Below are 21857 nucleotides of genomic sequence, written 5' to 3'. Positions count from 1 at the left end.
ATACTGTATGTTATTCCCCTGAAGAAGCCCCTGTGGCGAAACATGTCGGGCGGGCGCTGAATACTGCCATAGTGGATGAACCTATGGCTTATTCACTTTGAGCAACCATCAGCCACTTGATATGGTCCTATATGTTAATATTCATCTACTCATGTGTTATATTTCATTGTCCATGTACATATGTGGTCTCTATATGTGTCTGTATGTTTCTATGTAAACCAACATTCATCCAAAAAATTCTTTACAAAGATGAATTTTTTAATGTTTTGAATAAACTTATAATATTTTATATCTTTTTTTGTCTTTACTAAACTTTTCTAATTGGTACCGGTAAAAGTCCCATCAAAAATTTGGTGTAACCAAGCCCTCTTCTCTCTCTCTCGTCTACACGAGAACTCTGTAATTGCAGAGCTTTACTTATATCTAAGTACAGGGATGTTGGTACCAGATACCTTAAGTGTATTTGTATTGTACTCATTCTAAGACACACCTTAAACTCATATAACTGTACCAAGTTTGGTGCCCATAACCCCCATGGTTTGGTTACCACAGGGCCCTAAATTTATGGTAGATTGGCCCGCTATGTTAATCGATGGCTCTGTTGAGGTTGGGAATTGGGGGGGGGGGGCACAGCTCGGGCCCTGAAAGAGTCCAGGCTCCCACAGCTTGAGCCCCTGGACATGTTTGGGGCCCAAGCTGTGGGCCCTCAAAATCCCCTACTGCGCCATATATTAACATATGCTGGGCCAAGCTAGCCTAAACTTAGGGCCCCGCGGTAGCAGAACGATGTTACCCTGGGGAACCAAACTTGGTACAGGGATACTATAGAACCCCAAGGGGCCAGGAAATGTTTTTGGGGCCAATGCTTAATTTTCATGGGGACCTGCATGGGTGTGGAATTTGCCCGACTACCGCAGGACACAGGAAGTGCAAAGCCCCACCCTGCAGGTACCATTGAATAGCTTGAGTCAAGGGATTCCTGCGGTATACAGCACTCCCTGCTGTGCCCTAGAAAAAGTTGACCAGAAATACATATACATATATACACACACACCAAATTTTCAACTGCCGCCTCCCTCCAGGGGGGATAATCGGATTGGTCAGGGGGCGGGCCTGTCCGGTCCCTCTATAAATATTCATGAGGTCGGCATGTATCGTAGCAGAGTGCAGCGCTGGGAGTGCGGTGTGTGATCGGTGAGATCCCGGGGCTGTCAGTGTGGATTTACTGCAGGTGTGTGGGAAGTTTGGGGGACTCCGGTGACTTGCTGGAACTTATGGCGGGGAGGTGATCGGAGGAGCCGGGACAGATCGGAGAGACTGCTCGCTATGATGTACCTTCTGCTGTCGGATGATGCCTCTGTCATGTCGGAAAATGCCTTCGAGGCATCATCCGACAGGCCTCTTCTGAGGAGGAAGTGAAGTGGGCGGGGATCCGCTCCTGTCTAACACGCCCACCCAGCGCCGGCCGCCCGCCCAAAGTCTCTCTGCGTTCGGCTGTTCGTGCGGCACATGCACAGTGGCGCATTTCCACGGACACAGGGACGGACGCAGGGACACGTCCATTTTATTAATATAGATAATTTATTTTGACACATTATTTTGATACATTTATTTGTACCACTGTCACTTTTAGCGCAGCTTTTCTGTTTTGTTAAAATTTACTTTGAGAGACATATAGCAAAGGAACGTAAAAGAAACCCTAAAAAATGATTTAAATATATTAACAGCAAAAAAACGAGGTCAGAGCATGTTGCACACATAATTAACGATGATGGGAGGATGGTTACAGAGGACACAGAGAAGGCAACTGTGATAAATGCTTTCTTCGCCTCAGTCTTTACACAGGGAAAGGAGGGGTATACTGAGTAGGGATGATCAAACTTTTCAAAAGTTCGGTTTGGCCAGAACATCGGAACTTCCCGAAAGTTCGGCCCGGATTTCAGAACCCCATTGAAATCAATGGGACCCGAACTTTGGTAATCAAAAAACACCATTTTGAAGCCCTAAAACCCAATTAATGCCCCTAAAAAGTGCTTAGGGTTCTGGGTCATGCCCCAGGGACTATTAATCACACAAAAAAAAGTTCTTAAAAATTTTTATTTCTCTTACGTCCTCCGACAGTCGCCGCCTCCTCTAAGTCATCACTGTTGGGTATTGACTTCCTATCCGTAGGAATAGCTAGGCATATAGACTTAGTCCAAAGACAAAAGGCATTAGCATATACACACCCATGGGGGCTGTCCCATTTGGTCAATACCCCCCCTGCATCACCACTCCCAACTCAGTTTTAATCTGCCTAGCGTCAGGAATAGTCAGGCTTCTCTTGTGCTGGGGCTTCAGTCTCAGCCTTCCTAATCTTTTTATTTGATTTTCTTTGAAAATGTCGTTTTTTTTCTTTTACTTTACTAGCTGTTTATTTTGTCAGCTTCTAGTGTTAGTCTTCTCTTCGGATGAAGATGGATCATGCGGTGCTGGGATTCGGACTGGCCGCCCTGGTTCTCCAGAGCAAAAGGGTCAGATGGACCCCCAGCCCGCCATCGAGCGTTCAGCTATGGTTCGCCCTGGCATTACGAACGACCCATCCCTGTTCGCTACAGGGATGCAGCTGTGAGGTGGCTACCTCACAGGACTCCTCCTCGTGCTGCAGCATCATGTCCCTGGCTCACGGCACTCCCTGTCAGATGAGGACAGAGGTTTTCCGTGCATGGAGGCTCCCCACGCCATCTGGTACAGGTAAGTACTTTTCTGTGTGGGGCCTCTGTTTGGGGTGGCAGTCTGTGTTGCTGTGTGTTCCCCGTGTCTGTGCCTGTGTGACTCCCTGTGCGATCCCTGCGGGGTTCGCTTGTGCAGATCTGTATATTGCCTTGGGGGTCCCTGTGTCACCTTAGGTGCATGTTGGGGGTGCAGACGTTTGTGCTTGTGCGGCGACTGCAGCGGTGCATTTTCGCGTGGTCCGCCATCTTTACTATGGGCACACATGTATAGCTCCTCTGGGGCGATCATGCATGTCATTTTGGCAGCATCCGCCGCCATTTTGTGGGCAGTGGAACGATCGGTCCGGCCGCATGTCGGCAGCCATTTTGGCGTAGCCTCCAATGCATCCCTATGGGGCAGCCATTTTTCCCGGGGTCTGGCTTATAGTCCAGCCCTCTCCAGCAGCACTTCCTTTCCATCAGCAGCAAGGACACTGGTAGCAACGCTCTGCAGGTTATCACTCTCAATTTCCCCCTGTATATCGCTTCTGGCTCAGTTTCTTTTCTCCTTTGGGGGTCTTTCATCACTGTAGCAGTAGCGGTGGGCTGCGCACACCGCAGCGTTCTTAAAGAGGACAGTACACCGTTTTTGCACTGTAGTTTGTTCTGAAAACTTGAGCCATGGCTTCTCAGGAAAGCAAGTTTCCTCCAGCTTCAGTGGGGGGCCCCAGTTCTCCTGTGGCTCCGCTGCGCCACGATCTGGTTGCTCTGGCAAATTTGGAAGTGCTGATGTCTGAACGGGCTGCGAGAAAGAGTCCCAGGTTGTCTCTTTCTTCTGATTCAGATGGGGATATGGCTGCTGCTGCGAGCGTGCCCTTTTCAGGGTCCCGCTCATCCTTGGACCCCCCGGGGTCTGAGGGGGAGGCTGAGATGGAGGGGAATGATACCTCCTCCCTGGGGTCGCCTGTAGAACGGGCGACCATAGATGAGTTGGTTGTGTCTGTAAAGGACACCTTACATTTAGAGGATGAGCCCTGTCCTCCGGTCGTTGTGTCCTCGTTTGGGACGCACGGGACCCGCACGTCTGCGCAGGTTTTTCCCTGCCCAGAGGAATTCCATGATATTGTTAATGAACAATGGCGCACGTTGAAACGTCCATTCCTGGTACCTAGTCGGTTCACATTGCTTTATCCTTTTGCACCGGTTACCGAATCACGATGGTGTGTGCCTCCATGGGTAGATCACACTGTGGCCGTGTTGAACAAGGCTACCTTGGTTCCTACTGAGGATACCCCGGTTTTCCGGGATCCCACGGACCGGCGGTTGGAGTTTCTTGCTCGCCAGTCCTATACGGTGGCGGGTTCGTTGCTCAAACCCGTTTTCGCGTCCATTCTGGTGGCTCAGGCGGTGACGGATTGGACTGAGGTGCTTAGGAGCAATCTCGTGTCTGAGGGTGTTCCGCCTGCATGGCTGGAAATGGTGGATCAGATCCACCGAGGAGTCAGGTACTTGTGTGATGCAGCCTTGGCTGAGGCCCCCTTAGTGGCTCGCCTCTCTAGTGTCGCGGTGCTTGTCCGGCGACTGATTTGGCTGAAGAGCTGGTTGGCCGATGAGTCTTCAAGGGAATCTGTTGCTGATTTCCCCTATACTGGCTCTCGCCTTTTTGGCGAGGCATTGGGCGCCCTGGTAAAGGGCGTCATGGGGGGCAAGAGCACTATGCTGCCCCGGAACCCAAAGAACATGTCTTTTCGAGGCAAGCAGGGTTCTGCGCCTAGATCCTGCCAAGGGTCCGTTCATGCCTTTCGGACCAAATCTAATGGCAAGCCCTTCAAGGCCCAGGGCACCCGGATGAAGTCCTGGGCGGGAAAGCGGGAGTCCGGCAATGCCGCCTCGGCGGGTCACTCCGCCTCTGCCTGAAGGGACGCCCTCACCCATTTCAGGGGCGGGGGGACATTTGCACGGTTTCCTCCAACCTTGGCTGCTCCGGATTTCGGACAGGTGGGTTCAGGACATCGTTCGATCAGTTTTCAAGATCAAATTCCTTTCCCGGCCGGTGGACAGATTCTCTCCCTCCAATCTCCTTCTGCGGTGTCTGTAGGACTTGCGTCACGCGGCGCAGGACCTGCTTGCTCAGGGGGTGTTTGTCCCGGTGCTTCATCGGGACAGGTTTCGGGGGTTTTCTTCAAATCTGTTCTCTGTGTCCGGGATGGAGGGCAAGGTACGTCCTATTCTGGACCTGTGCGCACTGAACCGCTTCGTGCGTGTTCGGGAGTTTCGAATGGAGTCTCTCCATTTGGTGGTGGCCTCTTTGTATCCAGGGATTTTCCTGGCTTCGATAGATCTGAAGGATGCGTACCTGCTCATCCCCACCTTCGGGGGTCATCAGCGGTCCCTTCGGTCTGCTTTCGCAGAGGACCACTGTCACTTTGTAGCGTTACCCTTCGGTTTCGCTTCGGCACCAGGGGTGTTTCCCAAAGTGTTGGTGCCGGTTCTGGGCCTGCTGAGGGCCCAGGGAATTGCGGTCCTGGGTACCTGGACGATCTGATTCTGAGATCACGTGCCAGCCAGGACCTTGTGCGCGATCTGTCCGTCACGGTACAGGCGCTCCTGGAGTTCGGCTGGACCATCACCGTTCAAACTTCGGTGTTGTCTCCGTCGCTTTGCCTTCCCTACCTGGGAATGGTTCTGGGCTCTGCTCAGGCAAAGGTGTTCTTGCCGGAGGACACACTCCGGACTTTGCGGGACGAGCTGAGGTCCTTCAGGGACAACCCGTCCTCGTCACTCAGGACCTGTATGCGTGGCCTGGGGTTGGTGGTATCGGCCTTCGAGGCGATACCCTTTGCTTGGTTTCACGCGCGGGATCTCCGGACGGAGATCCTGGACAGGTGGGACAGACTGTCTCAGTCCTTGATTCTGGATGTCTCCTTGAGCCATCAGACCAGATGGACTCTTCTGTGGTGGCTCCGGTTCCCGTCGGTGGCGGAAGGCAAGTCCTTCCGTCCTTTGGTGTGGACGGTGGTTACCACAGACGCCAGCCTGTCGGGCTGGGGTGCAGTCCTGGGAAAACTGTCTGCCCAGGGTACTTGGTCGGGGGAGGGGTCCTCCATCCCGATGTGTGTACTGGAGTTGCGAGCGATCAAACTCTGTCTTTTCCAGTGGTCGGACCGTCTCCGGGGTCTGCCTGTCCGCGTACAGACGGACGATTCTACCGCGGTGGCTTTGGTCACCAACCAGGGTGGCACCAGGAGTGCTCGAACGGCCCGGGAGGTGACCGACATTCGGTCTTGGGCCGAGACTTATGTCCCGGCGCTCTCTGCTTTTCAGATGCTGTGTGCGAGGTGGGGATCCCCGGACGTGGATCTTTTCGTATCCCGGCTACATCTAACGGTGGAAAGGTTCGTGGCAGGAACACGCGATTCGTTGGCGGACGCCTCGAATGCGTTGGTAGCCTCTTGGCATCAGTATCGTCTGATGTGCGCCTTTCCTCCGGTTCAGTTACTATCCCGGTTCCTCCGCAGGTTGGTCCTGGAACCGCGCATGGTGATTCTGGTGGCTCCAGACTGGCCTCGCCGGTCCTAGTATGCCGACGTTGTTAACCTGGCAGTGGCGCCTCCTTGGCGTCTGCCTCTGCGGGAAGATCTCCTGTCTCTAGGTCCGATCTTCCATCCCGCTTTACAGTCGTTGGCTTTAATGGCCTGGCTGTTGAGGCCCATGTCTTGAAGGACAAGGGTCTCTCCCCTGAGGTTATCCCTACCATGATCAAGGCTAGGAACTCCTCTGCTGGTAAGATCTATTACCGTACCTGGAAAGCTTATTTCGCCTGGTGTGAGTCCAGGGGGTTTCTCCTCTCGTTCTTACTTGGTGTCGAGCATCTTGGCTTTCCTCCAGTCTGGAGTGGTTCAGCGTCTGGCACTGGCCACGATAAAGGGCCAGGTGTCTGCACTGGCTGTCCTTTTCCAACGCCCTGTGGCGTCTCATTCCTTGGTGCGCACCTTCATTCAAGTTGTGCGATATTTGGCTCCTCCCAGGAAGGAGCCTTTACCTCCATGGGACTTGAACTTGGTTCTGTCCGTGTTACAGCGTGCTCCCTTTGAAAACATCAGGGAGATATTGTTGCCTCTGCTGTCGAAGAAGGTTGCCTTTCTGCTGGCGATCACTTCGGCTCGCAGAGTGTCGGAGCTGGCGGCGTTGTCTTGCCGCTCCCCTTACTGGATAATTCACAAGGATAAGGTGGTTTTGCGACCACCCCCATCCTTCTTTCCTAAGGTGATCTCTGAATTCCACCTTACTGAGGACTTTGTCCTGCCTTCGCTTTGTGCGAAGCCTATACATCCAAAGGAGATTGCCTTTCGTTCCTTGGATGTTGTCAGGGAGATCAGGTTTTCCCTGTCGTCTACAGAATCCTTTCGAAAGACTGATTCCCTATTTGTCCTTCCTGAGGGATCTCGGAAGGGCATGGCTGCGTCCGCAGCAACTATTGCCAAATGGATCAGACAGACCATTGAGCAGGCTTACGCCTTGAAGGAACGGGTTCCGCCCTTCCCTGTTAAGGCGCACTCTACCAGGTCTTTGAGTGCATCCTGGGCCTATTGGCATCGGGCCTCGGTGGCCCAGGTGTGCAAGGCGGCGACTTGGCCGTCGGTGGACACTTTTTCCAAGTTCTACAAAGTAGACGTTCCGGCATCAGCTGATGCTTCATTTGGCCGCAAAGTTCTCAGTGCGGCAGTGCCATGATGGACCCTTTAATTTTTTCTGGGTCCCTGGCTGTTGGCATTTGCTTTCCTGGGCTGTTGATCCTGTTGAGCATTGATTTTTTCTGTTGCCCAGTTGGTTTTCTTACGGTGCATGTAAGATTCCTTTCTCTGATGTGGGTACTGCGTTGCCTTTTCTACGGTTGCGTCTCCCACCCCTCATGTCTATACTGCTTTGGGACATCCCAACAGTGATGACTTAGAGGAGGCGGCGACTGTCGGAGGACGTAAGAGAAAACGGAATTTTTGTAAAATCTTACCTGTAAAATTCCTTTCTCTGAGTCCTCCGACAGTCGCCGCCCCGCCCCTCTTTTGGGGTTCTTATTACCTACTGTTATGCTACCAAACTGAATTGGGAGTGGTGATGCAGGGGGGGTATTGACCAGATGGGACAGCCCCCATGGGTGTGCATATGCTAATGCCTTTTGTCTTTGGACTAAGTCTATATGCCTAGCTATTCCTACGGATAGGAAGTCAATACCCAACAGTGATGACTTAGAGGTGGTGGTGACTGTCGGAGGACTCAGAGAAAGGAATTTTACAGGTAAGATTTTACAAAAATTCAGTTTTTTGATAGAGAGCCAATATTTGAAAAAAAAAAAGAGAGATTTTTGGATTTTGTGTCTGGGGGGTCTAAAAAGTGTACATGTGAAGTTTCAGCTCTGTAGCATGTCCAGAACCATAAAAAAAAAACAAAGATCGTTTGTATTATGTCACTTATAGAACAGGGATATGGCTCCGCTATTTTCACACCTTGATGGTTTAGTATCAAGCGTTTTTTTGGGCATTTTTTGGGGGTTATTGGAGGTTCAGATGTGTGTGTATATATATACCCCTATACAGAAGTTCAGATGTTTTGCCAGCCTCCAAAGACCCCAAAAAAATGCCCAAAAAAAAAAAAAAAAAAAACCGCCCAGGTGTGTTTTTGCAGCAGGCATTTTTTGGGGGCCTTTGGAGGCTGGCAAAACATCTGAACTTCTGTATAGGGGTATATATATATACACACACACTTATATGTATTTTACACTTACACATATATAGGTGTGATAGGAGCGGAGACCTATTGGTGTTAATTATTTCATTAGCGCAAGTATAGTGTTCGGCTACTTTCACACATATATATGTGTATGGGTATATATACATATAAGTCTTTGTGTATATATACCCCTATACAGAAGTTCAGATGTTTTGCCTGCCTCCAAAAAAATGCCCAAAAAAATGCCTGCGCCAAAAAAAAAAAAACGCCCAGGTGTGTTATTGCAGGGTTTTTTTTTGGGCATTTTTTTGTGTTCTTTGGAGGCAGGCATGACATCTGAACTTCTGTATAGGGGTATATATACACACCTACACATATATAGGTGTGAAAGTAGCAGAACACTATACTTGCGCTAATTAAATAATTAACACCAATATGGCTCCGCTCCTATCACACCTATATGTGTGTAAGTGTAAAATACATATAAGTGTGTGTGTGTATATATATATATATATATATATATACCCCTATACAGAAGTTCACATGTTTTGCCTGCCTCCAAAGAACCCAAAAAAATGCCTGCGCCAAAAAAACGCCCAGGTGTGTTTTTGCAGCAGGCGTTTTTTGGGGCATTTTTTTGGGGTCTTTGGAGGCAGGCAAAACATCTGAACTTCTGTATAGGAGTATATATACACACACACACACACACACACACACACACACACACACACACACTTATATGTATTTTACACTTACACACATATAGGTGTGATAGGAGCGGAGCCATATTGGTGTTAGTTATTTAATTAGCGCAAGTATAGTGTTCTATTACTTTCACAAATATATATGTGTATGGGTATATATACATATAAGTGTGTGTGTATATATATACCCCTATACAGAAGTTCAGATGTCATGCCTGCCTCCAAAGAACCCCAAAAAATGCCCAAAAAAACCCCGGCAATAACACACCTGGGCGTTTTTTTTTTTGGCGCAGGCATTTTTTTGGAGGCAGGCAAAACATCTGAACTTCTGTATAGGGGTATATGCACACACACACTTATATGTATATATACCCATACACATATATGTGTGTGAAAGTAGCAGAACACTATACTTGCGCTAATGAAATAATTAACACCAATATGGCTCCGTTCCTATCACACCTATATATGTGTAAGTGTAAAATACATATAAGTGTGTGTGTATATATATACACCCCTATACAGAAGTTCAGATGTTTTGCCTGCCTCCAAAGACCCCAAAAAAATGCCCAAAAAAACGCCTGCTGCAAACACAACTGGGCATTTTTTTTTGGCGCAGGCATTTTTTTGGGTTCTTTGGAGGCAGGCAAAACATCTGAACTTCTGTATAGGGGTATATATTGTGAGAGATTAGCTCGGTGGTAGGAGTGGATGACCCCTTGGGGGGGTTTGTTACACAGGGAGATAGCCGAGAAGTGGTTGAAAACAACAGTGTAAGGTTTTATTCTTGCAATTTTTTCACACAAGTGCAAGCTCCAAAAACAGCATAATTCAAAATAAACATAAATAAAATAAATCATTGCCACTGTGGGCGGCTACCTTCTCACATACAGGAACCTATCTAATGAAGTCTGTCTCCAACCTACTGTTGGGCAAACTTTGCTGATCCTACAGCAGACACTCATTAGTCCATTTATTTTCTCTTCACATAACAAATGTCCATTGAACATGTCCCTTGTCCTCTTCACATAGCAAACAGTTCATTTATTTCTTCCACATAGAAGTAGTTCATTTTCTCACCTTGAGAAGTCTTCACACTTAGTTAATTCCCCCTTCACACAGGAAATGTCCATTGGTTTCTTTTCACATAGAAACGATCCTTGAGTAGTCTTCACACTTGTTACCCTCCTCAGCGCACATCGCTCCAGGAGGTCTTCTCACTTTTTACCCTCCTCAGCGCACATCGCTCCAGGAGGTCTTCCCCATGCTCACACAGCTTCAGGGGGTATTCATCTGACTGTCCTCCTCTACCCAGCTTCACAGCGTCAGGAGGCAACAATCCTTAGACTTCCTCTGGACAAATTATAGAGGCCTTCATTTCCTCATTCTGAACAGCTGAAGTCTGTTCAACGTCCTCCTGGCTAGCTCTGCAGCCGACACCCTATAGTAATTGGTGAACTTTCTAAACCAGGTGGAAATGTATCTCCTGTCTGTGACTACATCCACAGATTTACCTGACTTCCTGTCACAATATATACACACACACTTATATGTATTTTACACTTACACATAGGTGTGATAGGAGCGGAGCCATTTTGGTGTTAATTATTTAATTAGCGCAAGTATAGTGTTCTGCTCCTTTCACACCTATATATGTGCAGGTGTATATATACAGACATGTGTGTGTATATATACCCCCTATACACATGTTCAGATGTCATGCCTGACTCCAAACATGTCCTCAAAAAATACCTATAAACGCCTGCAGCCAAAAAGCAGGCTGACCGGTGAGAAGCCATATCAGTGCTCTGAAAGTGACATAAGAGAAACAATCTTTTCTCTATAGCGGTCACCCTGATATGGAAGGGTTTTGTCACCCTGCCATAGCAGTCAGAGTCAGTTAACCCTACACTACACTACGGTCCCCTTACACTTAACACTTTCCCTACAGAAACTGAATAATTAAAGCTAACTATAATGGAAAATAGCACCCTAACTACACTAGATATCCCTTTCCTCACACTAAAAATTGCTAAATGACACTTTGAAGCAGAAGTAACAGAACTGCTTCCACTCTCTTCCATGTCCCTGTATAACAATGCTAGGAATTTGGTGGGGGCTATCTTATATACTGGGGGGTGTATTCACTAATGATTGGACTATGGACCCCCTAGTCACTCCAATCACATTCCTAGCATTCTCCTGCCCCCTCAATTGGCTTTTACTGATGGTTCTGGTCCAATCACTGGCTTTTAAAGCCCATTTCCTGTCCCATTGCATTTTGGTCGGTTCTGGTTTCCGAATTCCGAACTTTTTCAGCAAAAAGTTCTAAATTCGGCCGAACCTCGAACAGCCTATGTTCGGGTCGAACCGATGGTCGACCCGAACCGTTCGATCATCCCTAATACTTAGAATGACTGTATGGTTAGCAGTACTTCACAGGACTTGCCGCTATGGCTAACAGAAGGTGAAATCATGAAAAGGCTTGATAATATTAACACAAATAAATGACCAGGATCGGATGGCGTGCATCCAAGAGTACTCAAAGAACTCAGTAAGGTTATATCTAGACCACTGTTCCTGATCTTTGCAGATAGTTTTTTAAAAGGAACTGTACCAGGTGACTGGAGGAAAGCTAACGTGATACCAATATTCAAAAAAGGGCAGAAGCATATCCCAGGCAATTATAGGCCGGTCAGCCTGACGTCAATAATATGTAAATTACTGGAAGGGATGATAAGGGACTATATCCAAGAATTTGCTAAAGTCAACAGTATCATCAGCAGTAATCTGCACGGGTTTTCAAAAGGATGTTCTTGTCAGACAAATCTGTTAACATTCTAAGAGGCTCAGTCCTGGGACCAATTTTGTTCAATCCATTCATAAATAGCATCGAGGACAGAATTGTTAGCTCAATCTCAGTTTTTGCAGATGACACAAAATTAAGCAGGGCAATAACTTCACATCGTGATGCAGAAATCTTACAGAATGACCTGAACAAAATAACCAGGGGGCAATTACGTGGCAAATGAGGTTTAATGTGGAGAAGTGTAAAGTATTGCACTTGGGGACTAACAACATAAACGCAAAATACGCGTTAGGGGGGAACCTCTGGAATCAAGAATGGAGAAAGATCTGGGAGTCTTAGTAGAAGATAGACTAAGCAATAGCATGATATGTCAAGGTGCAGCTGCCAAAGCTGGCAGAATATTGGCATGCTTAAGGAAGGGGATATATTCCAGAGATAAATCTATAATCCTACCACTTTATAAAACTCTAGTCCAGCCACACATGGAGTATTCTGCCCAGTTCTGGTCACCAGTCCTCAGAAAGGATGTGCTGGAACTGGAAAGAGTCCAAAGAAGGGCAACTAGGTGTCAGGTCACCTGTGGCCAGCTGACAACTGCACCCTGTTGGAGGCAGGGGCGCAGCACAAGGTAGTGAACCCAATAGCAGACTGCTGCGGATGGACCGGAACGTGAACCCAAGATTCCCCAGCGCGCGGAGTCTAAGACCCAGCAGGTGTTCACCAGAGCCTCTAGTGGTGAGGATGGACTTGGCTGCAGCTGGGCCCAGGTCGCGGCCCGTGGAGTCCCCCAGGTCACGCTCCATAGGGAGAGAAGGGAAGCAGCCACTCAGGACACACGGAATGGTGAAGGGTAAGCCGAGGTCGGGGTAACAGGCAGACAAGGCTAACCAAGGGACAGGCCAAAGGTCAGGGTAACAGGCAGACAGAAAAAGTCAGAGACAAGCCAAAGTTCTTTACACAGAAAAGTAGATCAACCACATGGCAAACAGGAAACAGGAACCAAACACTGTTGAACAGCAAGGCAGACCTGCAGTGCACTGGTTAATATAGACTTCCTGTGATGACCTGGGTGGGGCAGGAACAGGAAGGAGAGGTAATAAAAAGGAACCAGAAGTGCAGTCTGATCTCTAATACAGACATGAAGGGACAGGTAAGCTTGCCAAACTCTATTGCAATTCCATGACAGTACCCCCCCCCCCTTACGAGGCCTCCGCCTACACTGCCTGGGCCCGGGTTTAGAGGGAAACTTCAGATGAAGCCTTTTTAACAGACGAGGTGCAAAGACCTCCGATGCAGGAACCCAAGACCTCTCCTCAGGACCAAAGCCTTTCCAATGAACAAGGTACTGAAGAACGCCTCTACAGAATCGGGAATCCAGAACTTGACTGACCTTGTATTCCTTAGGAATGGGCAAAGGCATGAGGAGACCAGCAGGAGCTTGTGTGGAGGATTGAGACTGAGCACAGACATGACAAGCCTTGACATAGTCTTGGACCTCCAAGCGGAGATTAGGCCACCAGTAGTGTTGGCTGATGAGCAAGAAGGACCGGAGAAAACCCGCGTGGCCCGCCACCTTGTAATCATGTCCCCAACGGAGAATCTTAGCTCAGAGGGGACAAGGGTCTTACCAGGAGGAATTTTTGAGTCCAGGGTGGTAAAATGGGCAACAATGCATGAAGTTGGGGCAATCGGCTCAGGTTCAGGAGTGGAATCCTTGTCCAAAGTGTCAAAGGACCTGTGGGGAAGAATCACCTCATCTGATTTCTTACAAAACGCATCCCGGTAATCGCTGTATGCAGCGGAAAGGTCAGAAGATACCGATGTGGTAGCAACCGGAAATCTCTCCTTTGGAGTCATCTTGGAAAGGCATGACGAGAGACATGAGGGGCCCCAAGCCAGGATCTGCCCAGAGACTCAGTCCACATGGGGAGAGTGGCGCTTTAGCCAAGGAAGGCCCAATACAATGTAGTGACAACTGCATCCTGTTGGAGGCAGGGGCGCAGCGCAAGGTAGTGAACCCAATAGCAGACTGCTGTGGACGGACCGGAACGTGAACCCAAGATTCCCCAGGGCGTGGAGTCTAAGACCCAGCAGGTGTTCACCAGAGCCTCTAGTGGTGAGGATGGACTTGGCTGCAGCTGGGCCCAGGTCGCGGCCCCTGGGGTCCCCCAGGTCACGCTCCATAGGGAGAGAAGGGAAGCAGCCACTCAGGATACACGGAATGGTGAAGGGTAAGCCGAGGTCGGGGTAACAGGCAGACAAGGGTAACCAAGGGACAGGCCAGAGTTCAGGGTAACAGGCAAACAGGAATAGTCAGAGACAAGCCAAAGTCGGTACACAGAAAAGTAGATCAAGCACACGGCAAACAGGAAACAGTAACCAAACACTGTTGAACAGCAAGGCAGACCTGCAGTGCACTGGTTAATATAGACTTCCTGTGATGACCTGGGTGGGGCAGGAACAGGAAGGAGAGGTGATAAAAAGGAACCAGAAGTGCAGTCTGACCTCTAATACAGACATGAAGGGACAGGTAAGCTTGCCAAACTCTATTGCAAGTCCATGACACTAGGCTAATTAGGGGATTGGAGGACCTAAATTATGAGGAGCATTTACAAGCTCTCGATTTATTCTCACTAGAGAAGAGACGCCTGAGAAGGGACATGATAATGATTTACAAATACCTCAACGGTGATCTCAGCATTGAAAAAAAACTATTCAGTCGCAAGGAGTGCAAGAGAACACGAGGCCATTCAATGCGAGTAGAGGAGAAGCGATTTAACCTCAGGCTATGAAAAGGGTTTTTTACAGTAAGGGCAATAAGATTGTGGAACTCGCTTCCACAAATGGTAGTATCTGCGGGGGGTATGGCTACTTTAAAAGACTCTTGCACATACATCTCCAAGATCAAAACATTCAGGGGTATGGTAAATAAATACGTCTACACACACCTACACAGGTTGAACTGGATGGACTATTGTTTTTATTCAACCTCAACTACTATGTAAGAGGGGAATGCACGCCGCTGGTCTTATCCTTATGACATTGCTGCTACCACTTAATAGCATTAACTGCATAGTGGTTTGGTAAGAGCAGGGGTGGCTTCAGCATGCTCTGGTTTACCTTGGAGCAGTCTTTGCTCACAGGCTCTGCAGGGCAGGACGATGCAGCATCAGACATGGTCAGCTTCAGGTGAGCAATGTGTCCGACTTTAAACAGGAAGCCTCTTTATTATATTCCCGTTTCCTTGTGAGAGGATATCCAAAATGGATGCTTCACAGAGCTTATTCCCTAGCCCTCAACAGGGATCGTGTGAACCTCCTATCTTTAGGGGGTTCACGCGAATGCTCAAACACAGATGATAATATTGCCAGTGGTAGCAATTATGACACGGTAACCATAACAAAAATACAAATAAATACAGACATAGAAACAAGAACATTGACAAAAACATGTATAAACGTTCACATACGATGAAATCGTTTCCGTCTGTCACATTGTCTTTACCTTACAGCTTAGAATTCCAAAAAGTTAAAACGATAATTCAAAAACATTTACCAATCTTGAATTCAGATGACATTTGTGCCAATATTTTGAACGATGGAGTCAGTATAGTGGCTAAAAGAGCCATCATTTTAGGGAACTCTCTGTCACCCAGTCTTTATACATCTAAAAAACAAATTACATCTACGACCTGGTTACATTGTAAGGGCAACTACAAATGCGGTATGACAGATTGTGTCACCTGTCCTCATGTTATCCAGAGAGATAAGTTTATCTCTTCCCACAACAACATAACATATAATATACACAAATTCTTTAATTGTTACACCCAGTATTTAATTTACCTTATTACGTGCAAAGCGTGCTCCATACAATACGTAGGCAGGACCACCCGCAAACTTAAAGAACGCTTTAGAGAGCACCTTAGCGATATACGAACACTCAAGTCCACAAACGTAGCACAACATTTAATAGTGCACATGGAGGCGACACCTCCCTGGTACGAGTCTAAGTTATAGATCACATTATCAGACCTTCCAGAGGTGGCGATGTGTTTCGATTGCTTTGCAAGAAAGAGGTCTCATGGATTTTTAGACTCCATACACGCATGCCCCAGGGCCTTAACTGGGAATGGGATGTCACCCATTTCTATGAGTGACTTCCCCTTCTAAATAGATATATTCCACCTCTTCTGCACAAGGGTAACATTACTTTTGGTATCTAGAGATTCTTTTTTCAAACATTTAATGTTGTGACATTCAACAATCCTTTACCACGTCTCTTAAGTCTTTTTCCAATATTTGTCCAATTTTAATGGATACATCTGGGAGCGATTTTCATTCAACACTTTACATTGGTCGGGTCTATAACTAATTAATTCACCCATTATTATAAATATTAAATAGTCTTCATCACATGTTTGGTGTTGACTTTATCGCACTGATGTTGCCAGATATCGATTTGTCCGTGTATGTCATCACATTTAAGGTGCATCATGTCTTTCTCCTCTTTGCACTAAGTCACTTTACTATTCAATAGCTATAAACATCTATTGGGGGCCAATGTGCCTTTTTGCATTTATCTTTATGCCTGTCTGTGAACTGGCTTTCATGTGAATATTTGCGCTATTAGCCTTTTATACATATTTTTTTCACACTGCCAGCCAGTTTTGTTGCTTATAGTACTGCTTCAATTTAAAGTCAAGTAGGGGGCTTTTTTCCTTGGCACCGATCTCATTCGGATATAAATTAGCTTCTTGATGCCATGAATTTATGGGATACACATTGTGCAATTTTAGGTATATGAGCGATTACATTGGCCTATTGCATATAGTAAAATTTTGCATACTTGCATGCATTTTCCACTCTTCATGAAGGTGTTTATTTCACATACATGGCGCCAATATCGATATTATATACTTTTGACTTGAGATCGATCCCAAATTTTTGACATATTGCATATATGGAACATATACACACAGGCTCTTTCTTGGATCTTTGCAAATTTCTCCTTGCTTCAGCCCTCTTTTTTCGCTTGTTTTTTTTCACATTCACATTTATTATGAATTTTCACAGACGTTTCATACCCATATCCTCTCCCCAACTACTTTATTTATTAATTTTATAAATTGATTTTCACTATCATTTTCACTATCATTATTATTATTATCAATATTATTTTTATATATAAATAATTACACACATCCACACAGATGGTGATTACACTTTTATATCACATCCAGTAAAGCACATTTAACTTCAACTCTTTATTACATTTTGTTACACATATGTGTTTGGTTGGATTTTTGGATCCAAGGAGTATTTTTGCATTTACACATATATATGTGGTTTCATGTTTTCATTCCCATAGCCTGTTTTTATGATATTCCAGTATGCACAAGTGATTTTATCAATCTTTTATATATGTTTTCTTCACAATTGTATATTGTTTCCCCTAGCGGGATTCTATGTGTCACTAATTGTCTTCACTGTGATACCGCAGACAGCTCGGCTTTCATCCATTCTTCATCAACTTAAGTGGTTCAGGATGTGTGTGATTACACCACCCTGTTCCTGTTGGTTTGTCCACCTACAAATACTTGCCGATCTCTGCGATCTCACAGTGTGGTTATGAGTAAGCGACTAACAATGACGTGAAACGCGTCAACCGGACACGTCTGTTTTGTACACTGTCTGTCTACTTTATTTTGAGGAATAAAGAAACCTTTGATTTCATCATAACACCCTGAGTGCGGTCTCACATTTGGATTTCTCATACTCCTGGACGGCGGATCTGACCAGCACCGGGTTCGGAACATACACCTGAGCGTCTCTCTCCTCTACTTTTCAGCTTCAAGTGAGCATCCAACATATGCTCCTTAAAGCTTTCCTGTCCCTGCTCCGGCCCCTCCAGCTGCCCTGTCAGTAGTATGGGTGGACACATACCGGCTGGAAGTGTGCTCTGTCCTCCTGCTGCATAAAGTGCCTGGCTCCAGTGAGATTAAAGATGCATGTTCCTGGTTTAAAAAAATGCTGCCTTGTGAAACTGGAAGTAATGTTACTAGCTGCAACCAATCAGAGTGCACCTGGAGTGATGCAAGTGGAAGTGTGGTGTACCACACATCCTCTTATACCTCCACCAACATGGCGCCAGTCAGAGGTGCATCTGGAAGTGATGATGTCACTGCAACCGAGGAGCAAGACACCAAACCTTGGTTCACCCTGTGCTCCAGAACAAACACAGCAGCCAGGAGCCAGAGCCTGGGGTAAAAAGAAAGCAGACGCCCCTCTGCCTCCTGGCCCTGCAGCAATGAGGGAGAGACACTCAGGGTGCTATCGTACCAATGCTTCCAGATGGGGGGACGGTTGCTTACCCCCAGCGAGGGTGAAACCTTGGGCAAAAAGGATGGAGTGACCCCCTGGAGGGCCTCCAATTGCAAACTGCTTGCAGCTCCTGTTGGTCCGGTGGAAACACTAGAACTCAGGCATGCAGGTAGGAGTGAACTTTTTATAATGGTGGACAAATGTTTTTCCTGTTTGCAGGTAGGAGAAGCCCCATCTCTCAGATGCTGCTCTGGAAGATGACTTGAGAAAACAGCTGTAATAGTGGAAGGGATAATACACTTTAAGATATAATATGTCTTGTATTTCATTGATATATATTCCATACACTCATTCAGAGCACAGTCCTAATCAGATCACTTCTGAATATGCATATATGGTCTGAATATGGAGAACTTTACTCTGACAGGTTAAATGTAACACAGATATATAGATTAGATTTATTCTGCTGCTATAGCTATAGATTATATATATTATCCTGCTTGGACATAATTGTAATGTATAGTTTGGTGTATGTGAAAGGTCAGCTTCAATCATACATGACTCGGACCCATCATCTTATATTCCTCTCTATAGGTGAGGGTCTGGTGGGTCAGATTCTGCTGGATGAACTCGGACACTCCCTGACTCCGGAGCTGAGAGGTAAATAAAACCCGTAGTGTATCTATCACATGACTCACTTTGTGTAAGGTGCGGAGATGGTGGTGGAATATTTATAATTAATTTGTACCATCCACTCCACTGAGTGCTTCTAGATCTGAATATTTACAAATAATAATGATGATAATAATGATAATCTATATAGACAGATTGTACTGGATCTGGGTCTGTCTTCTGTTACCAGGTTCAGAATTCTTGAACACTAAATTGTATTCCATTTTATTCCAAGTCTAGAAGATCATTAACATGAAATGGATCTAAAGAATGTGTTCTTACTTCTTACCAATGGACAACTGTATTGCCCTTTAACCACTTAAGGAACAGGTCTATTTCTGACACTTGTTGTTTACAAGTTAAAATCAGTATTTTTTGCTAGAAAATCACTTAGAACCCCCAAACATTATATATATTTTTTTAGCAAAGACTCTGGAGAATAAAATGGCGGTCATTGCAATATTTTTTATCACGCCGTATTTGCACAACGGTCTTTCATACGCAATTTTATTTGGAAAAAATACATTTCACCGCATTTAAAAAAAAACAAAACAGTAAAGTTAGCCTAATTTCTTTCTATAATGTGAAAGATAATGTTACACCGAGTAAATAGATACTCAACTAGTAATGCTTCAAAATTGCTTACGCTCGTGGAATGGCGACAAACATTGGTTCCTTAAAACTCTCCATAGACAACGCTTTAGAACTTTAGACAGAGGAGGTCTAGGGCTAGATTTATTGCTTTCGCTCTAACAATTGTGGCGATACCTCACATATGTGGACATGACTTGAGTATGCATTCGCTTCTGCACGTGAGCTCAGAGGGACGGGGCGCTTTCAATTTTTATTTATTTTTTATTTATTTTACCTTTTATTTTTTATTTTTACACTGTCCCTCTAAAACATGTTTTTATCACTTTTATTCCTATTACAAGATATGTAAACATCCCTTGTAATAGAAATAGGTCCTCTTTAACTACTTCTGGACTGGAAGGATTTACCCCCTAATGACCAGGCCATTTTTTTAAATTTGGCACTGCGTGAGTTTAATTGACAATTGCGCGGGCATGCTATGCTGTACCCAAACAAAATTTATGTCCTTTTTTTCCCCACAAATAGAGCTTTCTTTTGGTGGTATTTGATCACCTCTGTGGTTTTTATTTTTTGTGATATAAATGAAAAATACTGAATATTTTGAGAAAAAAATTACAATTTCTAATTTTTCTTATAAAAAATATCTAATAAACTCAATTTTTGTCACACATTTAGGCCAAAATGTATTTAGCTACATGTCTTTGATAAAAAAAAATCTCATTAAGCGTATATTTATTGGTTTGCACAAAAGTTATAGCGTCTACAAACTATGGTGTATTTACTGAAATTTACGCAGCTTTTACTTTCTCATTTACTCTTACTTACTCAAAATGTCTCTCAGCAAATAGCTTAGGGTGTTTACTTTCAGAAAAGGGGTCATTTGGGGACAGGGGGTTGTGCGGTCTTGCCATTTCATTGCCTCCGAAACTGTGATCAGTAGTGAGGAGTGAAATCAACAATTTCCACCCTTAGAAATCCTGAAGGCGGTGATTGGTTTTTGGGGTCCTGTACACGGCTAGACTGCCAAAAAATCTCACACATGTGCTATCTCTGTACTCAGGAGAAGCAGCAGAATGTATTTTGGGGAGTCATTCCACATATACCCATGGCATGTGTGAGCAATATATCATTTCCTGACAGACTCCATGGCAGTTTACGTGTGGGTTAGTCCCGCCTCCTCCCTCATAGGACCCTACTCCCATAAATTTTTGCTCCGTTCCAGAGGCCGTGTTCCTTTTTTGTCCTCCTGCTGAAAGGATTATGGTCAAATCTTACCTCATGAAGATACCCGATTCAGGCCTTGCGGTCTGCACGTCGGATCCGGTGGTGTCCCCTTGATGATCAGCACGCCCTAGCTATTCGGGGGGTAGGACACGGGCGTGGTGTCAGTAGTTGTCAAAAGAGCTTATAAACCTGGCCAATGGCAGGCAAAGCGACATATGGCCAATCATCCCAGCTATTAGCGGGAGGCCCATTAATACGCCCCATCGTGTGTGCAGCCGTGGTATCCGTATGGTCCAAGGTCTGGTCGTGGAAGTGGTGATGTACCCTGCTTTACATTCTATAGCAGCAGTTTGTTTTTGTATATTCTCCTGTTGTTTGTTACTTGTCTTTCCCTGGGGTCTAGTTCGGCTGTGGGACGCACGGCGTTCCATTCCGTATCCTTCCCCTCCGCTCCACTGCTTCCTGGTGCTTTCCAGGCTTGATCTGAATCAAGGCTTGGTTCGCACAGGTGGGGGGGGGGGGGGTGGCGTTGCCTTCCAGGCTCGATCTGAATCGAGGCTTGGTTCGCACAGGTGGGGGGGGGGGGGATTGCTGACGCCATTCCGGCAAATAGCTGTCAGTTTCAGCTATCTATGGGTTTGATCAGCAGTGTTTCCAGCGGCTTCCCCATGCTCTGCAGGAATCAGAGATTGAGAGATGGCTGTGATTATGCTGAATAGGCTTCCTGCCTGCTTTTGCATGTCTCTCATTCATGGATCTCTTGCAGTTTTCCTAAAGTGATATGGATGTCTCACCGCCCCCTGGTGTCCAGCCCTTACATTACAGGTAAGATTGGTTTTATTCCTCTCCCTGTAATGTTTGGGGTTTTTCTGATCTTCTGTTGAGTCTTTATTTTCTTTCCTAAAGCCCTTCTAGGTCTGAAAGACGTCACTCAGCCAGTGAAGATCAAGATTCTCCCAGGTCGCAAACGCAGCATTCATCATCAAGTTCCAGGCGCCATTGGTTCGTCCTCCAGGCACCATGGTAAAGAGTCTGGAGCTACTTCAGGACACCACCACTCTGACAAAATATCCTACTGGGGATGTGGGGCACAGGTGCCTGACGGAAATTC

The 21857-nt window shown here is 46.2% G+C and overlaps 1 protein-coding gene across 2 annotated transcripts in view; it reads left to right on the top strand.

Annotated features, from left to right (window-relative positions):
• LOC309569625 (NACHT, LRR and PYD domains-containing protein 3-like) overlaps nucleotides 1-21857 on the top strand; it is a 540899-nt gene that overhangs the window by 80003 nt on the left and 439039 nt on the right. For both annotated transcript variants that reach the window (XM_082275519.1, XM_082275518.1), the window contains exon 3: nucleotides 18851-18916. In XM_082275519.1, the coding sequence (XP_082131645.1) occupies nucleotides 18851-18916 (66 nt within the window). The remainder of the gene's footprint in view (nucleotides 1-18850; nucleotides 18917-21857) is intronic.

This window comes from Pelophylax lessonae (genome assembly GCF_965119305.1).
Source record: "Pelophylax lessonae genome assembly, chromosome: 13".
Lineage (NCBI taxonomy): Eukaryota > Metazoa > Chordata > Amphibia > Anura > Ranidae > Pelophylax > Pelophylax lessonae.
This window is presented reverse-complemented; position numbering and strand designations above follow the sequence as displayed.